The sequence below is a fragment of the Sinohyriopsis cumingii genome, chromosome 7, assembly GCF_028554795.1.
Source record: "Sinohyriopsis cumingii isolate HCF-2022 chromosome 7, ASM2855479v2, whole genome shotgun sequence".
In the NCBI taxonomy this organism is placed as follows: Eukaryota; Metazoa; Mollusca; class Bivalvia; order Unionida; family Unionidae; genus Sinohyriopsis; species Sinohyriopsis cumingii.
This window is the reverse complement of record NC_142967.1, coordinates 71,083,731-71,097,373: the sequence shown is the minus strand read 5'-3', so window position 1 is coordinate 71,097,373 and position 13,643 is coordinate 71,083,731. Positions and strand designations below refer to the sequence as shown.

Here is a 13,643-nt window from a genome sequence, read left to right as displayed (position 1 = left end):
TCAGCGTCGCTTTTGCAGGCGTCGCACAAACAACCCCGATAATTTTACACACTGCACAAAAGGCATACATACTACGCCTAGAAGTCAGCCAGGAAGATACTTCGATCACTGGTGTTACTACTGATTATTGAAGACTGTAAAACTCGTCTGTTTTGTATTCTTTCCAGAAGACACCAGTGAGTTTTTGCTGGACGTGTGATGTAGATTTAGGTCATATGCAAGTCTATAAATTGAAGGTTATCTATCGACTAAGTGATACAAGGTATACAATGGTTTAAACATGCAGTTATGTGATCTTTCATTCGCTAAAACTGCCGATGTTTACTACGTAGTAGAGCGGTAGATATTTAAGGTAAGTAGAGGTAATGAAAAAGTGTGTTTGTCCTTTGTTAGTAGATACGACAGTCTATTAAGTTTGTTATTGCTGCTGCTGTTGAACAATTGTAAATAATTCACGTCGGATAGGTCGGAACGTTGGAACTAAATTGAACGTTTGACAATCTACTTCCTTGATTATGTTTGATAAACTTAAGAGTTGCTTTGAACATGACCTATGGCTCGAGTATAAAAGTTAGTTTTTTGTAATGGCCTGAACATTTAATCCAGTAATCTTTACGTTGGATATTCTATTTTCTTTTTTTTTTTTTCTTTTTTTTTAATTATTTTTTTTTATTTTTTTTTTCTTTGATTGCGGAAACATCGAATGAAGCAATGCTCAATGTCGCTTTTGTTCAGCTTTTTATTTATTTATTGTGGTTGAGCTGATTCTTAATCTAGCAGGTGGTATATTGAATATAATGGGGAGAACGCATTCTTCACCTAAATAATTAAAACCTAAATTTTGATTATTTTATATATAAACTCAAAACGTGTTAGTGAAAGATAGATGCCCAAACATTGTGCCTGAAACGACCTAAACACAAAACATAACACGCATGGAGACGGTCACGGGTGACAATATGCCCCTACCACTTTATGGAAGAAAAAACCCCAAAGAGAACATAATACACTGTTGTACCAATTGCAGTTCACAGTTATAACACGCACACAAATAATGAAACATTACCTCGATGTAATTTATCTGATATAAAGGTAGTAAGTTGAATAATACTCAAGTCCTTAAAGACACAATTTCATTACTTTCATGATCTTTAGAATTCATAAAATTACAGACTCTCTGCACTATTGTGCCTTTAAATCTGTTCTGAGTATATAATTCGTCACGTGGGTCTAAGACATGTAAGTGTTGCGGGCAATCACATGAACTGAGCTATTGGTATATGAGTCGCACAAATGATAGCATTTAGAGTGCAAACTTAAACCTCTCCCAGTCCCCTATCTCCACTCCAAAAAGCAACTGTCAGCATATAATTTATAGCTATGTTTATAACAAAGAGAGTGAACTGCAATTCATTATTGAAAACATGTCAAACTCAATGTATGTTTCGATGATACTCAATCTTTTTTAATTTTGCTACTTACCTTTAGCTTCCATCACGCACTGCCTCGTAATCATATTAACTCTCTCGTTCATTTCATTTGAAACTAAGTGCATGACCTCCCCAATTGAATACTTTTGAAGTTCCTTTTTGTTACAGGTACACTCACTGACAAATTAATTCGCTGGTAGCATCAAATGCACGTGCAGAACGACGACTGACGAACGTACATGTGAAATAAGATTCAGTCATGTAAGGACGTTGCCAGTTACAGCGGAATTTTGCAATTGTTGTTATCAATATTGTTATTGCTGCTGTTGTTAAGATGTAAGGTGTTATCCAGCTTGATACACATCTCGTTGTAAGTGTTGTTTAGAAAGGCAGCTTGATGTTCCCTCTCAATCTCTCTATTCCTGCAACAACGAAATGCAGTTCAATACAGGTCGTTTCGTACCATTCGTACCAGTGTCATTTCGTACCCTGACGTTTCGTCCTTTACATTTGATGTTAGTTTTACGTTAATTTATTGTGTAATTTTTTCTTCAATCGCGAATGTTATGTTTCCTTACTGGAAATATTAATCGTCACTAATAACAATTAGCCACAATTGATATATATATATATATATATATATATATATATATATATATATATATATATATATATATATATATATATATATATATATATATATATATATATATAAGCGTCTTTCTCAATGAAGTCAGACATTTCAAGGAACATGATTGTTATCAGCTACGAAAACGAGGACATGATTTTTTATTTACACAGTGGCGTAGCAACAGCCATGACATTTTTCGCAGCATAGCGGGAACGGCTGTGGAGGGGTCCAAAATCCAAAATTCCCACCAAGTAAGTAACCGTTTGATTGTCGTAGAAGGTGTTATATCATGCGAAAACGTTCCACCTAAACTAATTAGTAAACATTTAAATATTGTAAAATATTCAGAATTAAGCTGGCAATCAGTATTATTAGATGCATTGCTGCAATGCCATGCAATCTGAGCAATTTGTCTTAGTTGATCTAGCTAAATAGATCATATTTTAACTATTGAACAAGAATTGATAACAGTTATATAAATTAAATTGCCATCTTGTGTTCGTATTGTGTATCAGAGTGCTGATAACAAACATAACTTTTATCCCTCGACCAAAGGGATAAAGTGATAGTGTCTGTACGTCCTTCCGAAACACTATGACTTTTATTATGCTGTATTTTTTTTGTCTTGGTGAGCCAGATTTGCATCAAAAAATAAATTTGTTGTGGTGGTCATATCTTGGTTAGCTAGCTTTAATGAAAAAGAAAAAAAATGAGTAAGTATGACGTCATCAGTACTTAAAAGACAATCTCATAGATGCATAACGCATGCAAAAATGAGAAAGCTAAGATCGTTAGCATCCAGTGCACAAAATGCTGGTACATAGGTTGATCAGTTTGTTGCATATTCCAAGAAAATCACATTACCAATGCTGACAGATAAAAAGCACGATGTATCCCTTTGCTCTTCCTTGCTGTTTGAAATTAATAATAACGGTGGGAAAAGCATCGGAGGTAATAGAGGGTGCACATTAAGCTTATGAAATAGACAATATTAGAAACAAGATTACTTCTATGATATTGGCTTATTCTGTATTAAATCATTCCAACTGCTTTCCTTAGGGATTCCATCACAACAGCGATAAGTATTGATGCAGCTAAATCAATCTTAACAATGTGAAGAAGAAAAAAGGTGATATGTTGCAATTTGCAATCAATGTGGGTACGCGACAAAGCTTGCCAGTAGCTTCTCGTGGGTCGGTGGTTTTTTTCGGGGTTATCCCGGGTTCTTCCTCCAGTATTTATATTGGCCGCATTGTATAGCCTATCTTGTGCTGAAAATAGCGTTAAACCCTATAACAACAACAACACCAGCAATTCGCAATCTGACCTTGCTTTGGTGGTCTGATAGGGTAAAATGGTTTATAAAATGTCAAGAATATTATTTATTGCAACGAATTAATTCGCTTCAAATAAACAGTTGGCTAATATTCCTGATATTTTTGTGATCAGCCAACACATGTGATGAGCTTACGAGAAGTGGGGTGGGGTGTGTGCAGAAGAGTGATTGTAATCTTCTAAGCTTCGATTTCGAGGCAAGTTTAAAATAATGTGTTTTCACAACCATATATATATATATATATATATATATATATATATATATATATATATATATATATATATATATATATATATATATATATATATAGGGGGGTGTTATAGAAGTAAGGAACAATTTCAATGCTTTGTCCCTTCAAGAGTTTTCAAATCAGTATGGATTAATGGTTCTTATATATATATATATATATATATATATATATATATATATATATATATATATATATATATATATATATATATATATATATATATATATATATATATATATATATTGTTATGTATAGTTCATTCAATTGTTTGTCTGTTAGTTTTAAATACTTTTATTTCATTACATTTTATTGTAATGTAACATTGTTAGCTGGACTTGACCTTGTCTAAAATTGATTTCGTTTCTGCTTGACCTGACTGACTTTTTCATTTTATTTTTATTTCATTTATGTAAATAATTTAAAATATAACTTCATTATACTCAGTGCGTTTGAGCTTATGAACCAAATTATTATTCAGGTGATCAAAACAATAGTAAATATGTTGATCAGGGTCAGAGTTTTTGGAGATTCCAAAGTAAATTTTATCGGCAAGTGTGTTTTAAGTAAACAAAGAACCTTCTAGAGGGTTATTTTCCATTAGTAATGATTGTTTTTAGAAAATGCTAATGTGACCTGAGATCAAACAGAGAACTACATTATCTTGTGACTGAAGTTTTTATCAGTCGTGTTTTAACATCTGCCACTTTAAGTTATATTATGTTGTATCCAGTTTGGGCTCAATTTTTTTCTTCTTTATGTTCTTGAATTCAGACACATTTTATCTTTGAAAATACAAAAGTGCAGTGACAAAGTTCTTGGATAAAGACATTCATTGGAATTCATACTGAATTCAAACATGGAATAATAGTTATGTGATTCAACAAGAGACTGTTAACACATCAGTACTTCGCTGACCATAACAGACACGTAATTGCTTTCAAATGTGGATCTCATCAGGACTTGTACTCAGTTTCGTTCAGGGCTTTTACTACTAGGACTTGTGTTTTTAATTTTTTGATTATTTTTGGATTTAATTCAAAATGCCATAACTTCTTTTATCTCATTTTTCACTTTTTAATTTAGGGATATAAGACATAGACTCGTAACAATATATATATATATATATATATATATATATATATATATATATATATATATATATATATATATATATATATATATATATATATATATATATATATATGTATATGTATATATATATATATATATATATATATATATATATATATATATATATATATATATTAGGTCTACTCAATTGAAGCAGTGTTGAAGAGTGGTGTTAAACATGGAGAGGGAGTCCTATGAGGAAGAATCGGAGAGCTCTGATGCTAGTAGCGTTATTTACAGCAGATCTTGCAGTACATACAGCAGATCTAGTAGTTTGTCTACTAGCGCATTTGCTGCTTCGTCTCTTCTTCACCTGGAAATCTTCAGAAATGAACCAGAAATGTTAAGGTTCGTTTGGACTCGAGAAGAAGATAATACCATGGCTATACGAGATTGTAGCCTCGAAGATCTAGGCCTTGATCCCTTCGTCTGCGGTTACTTAGGAAGAGATAAAGCGGGGACTACCGTAGGAAGTAGAGGTGAATTGTGTTCAGCGTTTTTCAGTACACTGAAAGAAAGATGCCATTCTGGAACCTCTGTTATAGATTATGGCCGAATAATCTCTATTCAAGATTTAAATACGTGTTTGACTGTCAGCGAGGTTGATACATGGATACTGAACGTGGCAGAACTGTTTAAAAATGTGAATACTGTAAGAATATTCAAAGTAAATTTTCCAGAAATGCACGATAATATTGGTATCGTCAAAAGAAAACTGAATCATCATTTGAAAGATAAGAACGTTGTTGCCTATTCGTCTTTTGAAACCGAGCGTGAGGCTGAAATAGTATTCGCTTACGAAGGAGATACACATGACTTCCTAGAGAACCTTGTCGATGATATCCATAAACAAGGAATAATAACGAAGTCAGAGCAATTTGAAGAACAACAAATGCAGGTCCTGAAAGTTCGTAAATCAAGGTGGAAAAACATCTTGGTTAATATCAAGATACAAGACACAACGGTGCATGCAATTGGTTTACAAGAAGATGTCACTAAAGTCTTTTTCAAAATTCACAAAGTATTGCTCTCCACCGTAAGCAAATCCTTCACTTTAGATGAGGATGAAGCAGAAATATTTCAGTCCAGTTCTGTAAAGAAGTTTGTAAATATGCAATTAGATAAGCTTCCTGTCCGACCAGATTTGGACTGGGTAATAAACGGAAATGAAATCCGAATTATTGGTACTAATAAAGAAACCGTTAATACGTGTGCCGAATGTATAAGAGAATGCGTTAAATCCGGGACATTCTGCGAAATTCCAGATGCAGTTCTTTCTTTAGAAGCATGGAAATTACAATTAGAACACTTGAACAACACTTACAAGAATAAATTGATTGTCAAATTATTTGATGGAACAACTAAAGTAACTTCGACAAGTGATATACACGAAATGGTTTTGAATGACATCAAAAGCTTTTTGAAAAGACATATAACACTTTCTGCGACAATCAAATCTGATCAACAAAAACTAGACTTCTTTGTGCAGAAATGTAAAGCAGAAAAGGAAAATAATTCCTTGGATGAATTTTTCCAGATTACACGTCTGTCTGTGGGTGAAGTACGGGTGAATGGTACTGGACAAAGCATCGCTAAGGCTCGCAGGATAATGGATGGCATTGTTATTGTAACATCATTAGCGTGGGTGGCACGACCAAATGTGATTGGATTCTTACAGAGTGAAGAAGGAAGAATACTCCTGAATGAAGTTGGAGAAGAAAATGTTTGCTTGATACAAACATGTCTACCTAGAATTCGTATTCGACTGACTGATGCTAAAATTGAAGAACAAAGGGTTAGTTCGTGTACCAGTCTATGTGATATATTTTGTGTCTGAGCGTAAGAAAAGGTAGAGACAGGATAACATAAAATAAAGCATACTTTAGTGCTTAACGGGCACATAGATATCGTTCTGGTTTTGTAAATTGATGGAAAATAATTCAAAATGGATAATAGACTGTAATGTCTTTCAGTTAAAATAAACATTGATTTCTCTCAACTACACATCACTGTTAACTCATTTGCCGTCTTAGATTAGTTGTATACAGTGAAACTCGTCAAAGCCGAAACTTCAGCATTCCAGAATCCCCTGAAGTCAGACAATTTCTAAGAGTCCTGAATTTTTCCTCATGAAATACCGCCACATTCTCCAGTTGACCAAAACATCTTTGCTCCTAATGCAGAAATAAAAATTATATTCCAATTATCAATTTTACGCTACTCAGCCCCCACCCAGAAAACCGAAACTCACTTCAAACTTAGAAATATATTTTAGCTGAAAATTCCTGACATGCGCTGCAGTAAACTAATTACGGTTTATAACTACTGTAGCAGAATTAACTATTAGAAGAATAAAAACAATCTCAGCAAATGTCCCAAGGGCACGCGCGAATAAAACACTTGACACTCGCTAACACATACTTGGGTTGACAGCTGGCTAATCTGAACACATTGCACAATCAAAAATAGCAAGCTTTAAAAGGCGAAATATTCATTGCTAAATGCTTGTCGGGACGTTATTAATGAAAGACTTTGCTTATCTCCTAATTACCTCATTGTAATTGATGATATTTATTTGTATACATGATCAGTAGAACATTATGTGGTTGTTTTTCTAAAACTGAATATCAGGGCTTTATTAACCAGCCATGTAGCCTCGCTTTTGATGCTTTGTCAACGAAGACTGACAAAACGGTACTTCTGAACGTACGGCAATACGTACCACGGTGTACCGCAAATTCAACGTTCTAGTGAATAGGCCTGACACTTTTTTGTCTAATTCGCGTTTGTTAATAGCTGAAAAAATATCTTGATCTGATTTATAGCAAAAAACATATTATATCCATGACATCAGTTGGAAAAATGTTAATTAAATTGAGATAAAAGATAAGAAATATTTCAGCTCAGACAAATATCATAGCACCCTACCCTCCCCCGCTCAATAAATTAAATGGCCAGTACCTTATAGTAGATGAATATGCTATGTTTATCGTGATTGTTGTAGAAGTTCTAAAGGTGTAACTAGAGAGTGACGATTAGAGTTACATAATAGTTGATACTGTGAAAAATATGTGCTGCCATTCAAGAGCTTATTGATAAAAACCATGAAGTACTGATACTGAAGCCTACATCTTTCTAGTATCTCTGTTCATATGATAGGCACGGATCTTTTAGTAGGATGCCAACACCCGGCAAGATATTTATCAGAGAGGGCAAGCAAACATAAAACACACTTACTCAATAAACGAAAAACTCTTTAGTAGACTTCAGAAATTATAATCAGACAGAATGCATGTGCCGTACGATATTAATTTTATATAGGAATTTTTATACTTAACACATTCACATACGCTAGTAATAACTAAACGATGACATCTGTGGTTTTGATGCTGTCATTGTTTTGTTCTTGTTTTGTTGGGGGGGGGGGGGCAATCTGAAGATTGAATTTGGCCCAAATAAGTTTCATCACATTGCATTTGCCTACCTCGTGTGTATGATACATGTCAAACAAGTGATTAAAGGATTATAAATGTAATTATAGTTGTACAATGCACCATCAATTTGTAAAAGATACGACCTTTCGTAAAATTTGTTGAACAAATTTGTCTTGAATAATGAAAACACGGAGTTAATGTCATCTTAGTCGTAACATGATTCCTCGGGAATTTCTGTACATTCCTTAGTAACGGAAACAATCGCCGTACCGGTGCAGTTAAAAATTACCGTGATACGTGCCACCGGAAGAAAAAAATACCGAGGTTAACGAGTATACCAGTAATCCCACACAACTCTACTAGTATGCTTAATTCTTTACCGGAACGCGGGGCCCAAGGTAACCGCCTTGTCCTAAGGCCGGTCCTGGCTAAGTTTCGTAGAATTGAAATATCCTAACGGAACGAAATTAGTCTGATCAGCGAGTATGAATCAGTATCGAAACCTTCAATGAAACAACATGGGAAAACACTCGGCATATGAATAACTACTATATCAGATAAACTGAAGAAAATGTAATTTTGCAAGAATTAATTTTTTTAATTAAAAAAACTGATACAAGCAAACGTCCTTTCAAAGATGCCTGCAAATTTGACAAACTGAATGATCTTCTTAGGCAATGGTTTAGCCATGCTAATACCAAACGGTCCCTGTAATACATACACACAAACTCTCTCTCTCTCTCTCTTTCTCTCAATCAATCAATCAATCAAGTCAAATAAGCACTGACACAGAGATGTTTCTCACAAGTGAGGAAACGTACGTGAACCAAAAACCTCTCAAAGCCGAATTTTTGGGGGAGTCCCATATATATATATATATATATATATATATATATATATATATATATATATATATATATATATATATATATATATATATACACACATATACACATATACACATATAAATACATATATATATATATATATATATATATATATATATATATATATATATATATATATATATATATATATATATATATATATATATATATATATATGTGCATGCATATATATATATACACATATACATATATATATATATATATATATATATATATATATATATATATATATATATATATATATATATATATATATATATATATATATATATTTGGGGAGGTTGGTGGGGGTGAGGGTGTGATTATAAATGATTAATACTTCTGTAGGTTGACGTGATAGTGAACAGCGCCGCTCCAGACCTCTCAATGGACAAGGGACAGGTGGCTAAATGCCTCTACAGAGTAGCAGGCGCCAAACTCCAGCAAGATATTCGCAGGCAGTATCCCAGTGGTGTGCCCGAGGGCAAGATAGTCAAGGGACATCCGGGAATGTTACGATGCAAATCAGTCTACCACGCTGTATTACCAATGAACCCTACTGGCACTGAAGCAACTCCTGTAAAATGCATGCATTGTTTACCATTTCTCTCTCTCTCTCTCTCTCTCTCTCTCTGAGATGAATGCATAAAATATGTGAACGTGGAAGGAAAGCTGAGGCATAAAGAAACTTCTTGCTTCCAGATTGCTATCTAATTGAACTATATAAAGGAGTATATTGATTCTCAGACTGCTTCTGTTTGTTTTGACCTCACAAAGTCAGATAATTTCCAGTTCATGAACCATTAGAAAAATGAATTTGCAGTGTTATGTTTTTAATTTTAAACCATGCCCATATGCTGGTATTTACCATATAGAAAACAGTTTTGACTTTAGAGGGAAATATTTTAACAGCTATTCTAAGTTCTTCATTCTGACTTTGTATGAAACATAGTGACCAGGTCTTTGTATAGCTGTTGCAATCAAACGTGAACATGTCTCGGTTCGATTCCGGACATCACTGGCAAAAGAATGCAAGGGTATTGAAAGAGAAACTGGTGATCGAGAATAGTGCTAACAATCATCAATTTAACAAGATCAATAGATTGACACATTTGCGTTCAAAGTTTAGATATACACGTATTAACTGTTTTCACATTTGGAGAAAAATGTACTGTATTTCACTCTCTGTATTAAAAGTTTATCATTAATATGTATTGAGGCTAACACTTTCTAGTGTCTGAAAGTGAAAGTTGAACCTGTAAGCTTTATACGTTTGATTGCAGGCGGTGAGGCAATTAATGAATGATTGTCTTGCAATGGCCGTCCGTGACAAGTACGAGTCAATAGCTTTTCCAGTCTTTGGAACGGGTAGCTTGAGCTATCCAGTGGATAAGGTCGCAAATACAATGTATGACGTCATAACAAATTTTGCATTGACAAATACTGAAGTCGCCAGTACAGTGAAGGAAATCACGATTGTCCTGTTTCCAGGGAATTCAAAAGTTATAAAGGTACCTTTTGAAATTTGAACCTTGGATAATCAACTTAGACATAGAAAAGTAATCTGCAAGGGATACAATTCATGCAAAGAGATTTTATCTGAGTTTGCTCATGATGTTTTGTGAAAAATGGAGATTGACTCAGAATATTGTACTTGGAACATATTTCTTACCTTCACGATGAAAAGATTACCCTCATTATTCAACGCCTACTGTATGAACTCGGCTTAATATTGTATCTGCATTAAAAAGTATTAATGAAACAACTGTCCTGGAGAGATAAATTCTGGAATGTACCAAACCTTCTCTCTTGGTAAGGTAAAGGTGCATGCTATCGTCATATGATATTTGTTTAACTCACTGAAAGTTGAATTTGCCATAATTGGTACGAGTTAGAGATCGTTCAAAACATTCTTAATTCTTTTAAAACGTTTGATGATGGTCTTATTCCTTATATATGTGGACTTAATGTTTTGGTGACTGAATGGTTGCATTTTAGAGTTTGGTTTGTTGATTTCTTCAAATTCTCTCTGTGTTCTGCCTGACTCATAAATTAAAACCTACGTATCGATAACGAATCCTTGAAAGACATTAATTATAGAAATTAATCTAATGCTTTTAATGATCCTGTTTTCTTTACTGGAATCTTACTCAAACTAAGCCACGGGCTTGCTGGGTGATTAAAAAAAGACTAAACACTATTATTTGAAATAGAAAATATTTTATTCTTGCAGGCATTTGGTGAGGTAAAGAAGAAAAGATCAAACGGCGTGAATGACTGTAAGGCAAATACTAACAAGCTTTTAATGAACCCAGGATGTCTTTTAGACTTTTATGTTAGATTTACATCAGATTCTATGGTAAACAACGAGAAGGCAATGAAACGATTAGAAGAACGTCTGCCTTAATAAACTTGTTGACTCTGCAGAACCATGATAATAGCATGATGTCATCTTTAACAGATTCCATTTCAAAGCAATCTTAAGAAAAATAAGTCAGTGGATTTTCTCTAGAATCTTCTATTGATAAGGACCGTTGACTCATCTGAACCTATCTGAGATACAGATGGAACAGAGTTCAAATGATATAGTGGAATGTGTAAAATGTGTGAAATTCTGTCTATATATATATATATATATATATATATATATGTATGTATATATATATATATATATATATATATATATATATATATATATATATATATATATATATATATATATATACTGTACTATTGTATATTACGTTGTTTGTGATAATGACTCAATTTCTGCTATTAATTTCATGTTTGTTGATGGTTTGTTTCCTCATGTGTGGTGTGCTTCTTTAAACGTCATTCGTTACTATTCTTTTGTGTATGTCTTGTCTACATCATTGGCTTTCCTTTTTATTCCTTAGTGCAACTTCGAATATAGGCTTGGTAAATCTCGAATGGCCTTAATACGATACATACCATAGTTGCAAGTAGATAATATAAAAATTTCGAAAACAGTTTAGGATTTACTAATAGTGCACTCGAGCTCCACCGAGAAAAGAATTTATTTATATAAAAGAAACATAAATGTAAGCACCGAACACCGAAAAAAACTATCTCACAAATCAGTAAATCAAACAATGACAAGTGCATATCTATTGGGTTATTATCAAAGGCAAAGGAAGTTTTACACGCAACAAATGTCAGATTGAAACATTAAAATGAAAACGTTAGGATGAATACAAAGGAAAGCAATAACTGTATACTTAATCATCGGGGTGCGTGTTTGTACAAATATATTTCACTCAAATACATCGGTAATGGCTTCCCTCTGGTACATAGTCATACGTTTGATGTTAAACTTACAAAGTATCCTTTTTGCGTCAATTGCCTCCAACATTATCTGCGGATATACAATGCACCACTGTTACAAAATATTAGTTATTTGGCATTACATAATACGGGATGCAATTCATGAAATCCAACAGATGTCGCTAGAACAAAGCACTAAAATATATGTTAGATCCGCAAAGGTGTAGATAGTATTATCATATCGGAACCTTGACTTGCAACGATGCTCTAAAATGTATGCAAATACTTTACTGTTGCTTTTGTTGATGACTGTCCGAGTACTTTTCACTGATGTTCGGTTAGTTAATTTACTGCGTAATGAATAGTCTTAATTATGTTCAAGTTTGTACCTGCACTAGTAAGTATGGGACTGATGTAATGATAAACAAGTTTATTTAACTTTGTCCCTCATCTGGTAGATGTAGAAATGAAATCATTTCATCGTTGGTTCCATGTCAAAGTACTTGCAATGAAATTGCTAGTCTACAATATAGTTAATAATTAATTGTGAGCATCTTTAATTATATTTCAGTGATATGTACATTTCATAATAAAATATAAATAGTTAAAGGTAACATCTTACAAATTTGTCGAGGAGACATGTCCTTGTTTTTCTATCTTAAAATTTCAAATAGCAGAAAACAACCATTATATCATTTATTTTCCAAAAAATACTGGTTATTAATGCAGATTATATCGCTTAGAAAATAAGGTTTTTGTACAACGATGCACTTATAACCTAAAGTAATTAATGATAGCACATATTTTATGATGCGTGCCTGTACTTGATTTACGTTGCATATTGCCACTTCATGTTTCTAATACGTCTAAAATGCAGTACACATTTTCCCTCATCATGCATGGACCTTTTTACATTAAGATGGTATGCTTGTGCACCCATGCACTAACCTTGACAATCAACACTCGTGTTTAATGTCTTGTTTGGTACGTTTCATCTTTGCAAATAAATGATCTCCTATTTTAAAACAGCTAGCGACCAGCAATATCAACAAATTCAAAGATATTTTACTTGTTATTCTACTTGAATTTCCATTGCCTGATCAGTTAGTTTAGGATTTTTGCGACAGTTGGGACTAAATTTCTTATGTTTCCTATAATGGGCTGATCTACACAAGATACGTTTAAACGTGATAACGCGTATGTTATGTTTTATTTTCTCAAACTTAACGTATAAGTGGAATGCAAATCACTGCATATTT

General features: G+C 33.3%; 1 protein-coding gene across 5 annotated transcripts; it reads left to right on the top strand.

Annotated features, from left to right (window-relative positions):
* LOC149795490 (uncharacterized) lies at window positions 1-11,713 on the top strand. 5 transcript variants are annotated; one of them, XM_089965293.1, is made up of 7 exons: window positions 1-352; window positions 1,599-1,691; window positions 2,232-2,312; window positions 4,917-6,573; window positions 9,448-9,678; window positions 10,383-10,610; window positions 11,333-11,713. In XM_089965293.1, exons 4-7 carry the CDS (start codon window positions 4,957-4,959, stop codon window positions 11,504-11,506), a joined length of 2,250 nt encoding a protein of 749 aa, XP_089821419.1. In that variant the 5' UTR covers window positions 1-352; window positions 1,599-1,691; window positions 2,232-2,312; window positions 4,917-4,956; the 3' UTR covers window positions 11,507-11,713. The 5 variants fall into 5 exon arrangements, with proteins under 5 accessions (XP_089821419.1, XP_089821421.1, XP_089821420.1 ...); XM_089965295.1 differs by lacking the exon at window positions 1,599-1,691 and having other exon boundaries at window positions 1-176; XM_089965294.1 differs by lacking the exon at window positions 1,599-1,691 and having other exon boundaries at window positions 1-262.
* The last annotated feature ends 1,930 nt before the right edge of the window (window positions 11,714-13,643 follow it).

Excerpts from the sequence above, each read along its gene's own strand:
- LOC149795490 (XM_089965295.1), top strand. The coding sequence starts at position 4,957 with ATGGAGAGGGAGTCCTATGAGGAAGAATCGGAGAGCTCTGATGCTAGT. Across the intron at positions 9,679-10,382 it reads CTGGCACTGAAGCAACTCCT|GCGGTGAGGCAATTAATGAA; the intron begins GTAAAATGCATG and ends GTTTGATTGCAG. Across the intron at positions 10,611-11,332 it reads GGAATTCAAAAGTTATAAAG|GCATTTGGTGAGGTAAAGAA; the intron begins GTACCTTTTGAA and ends TTATTCTTGCAG.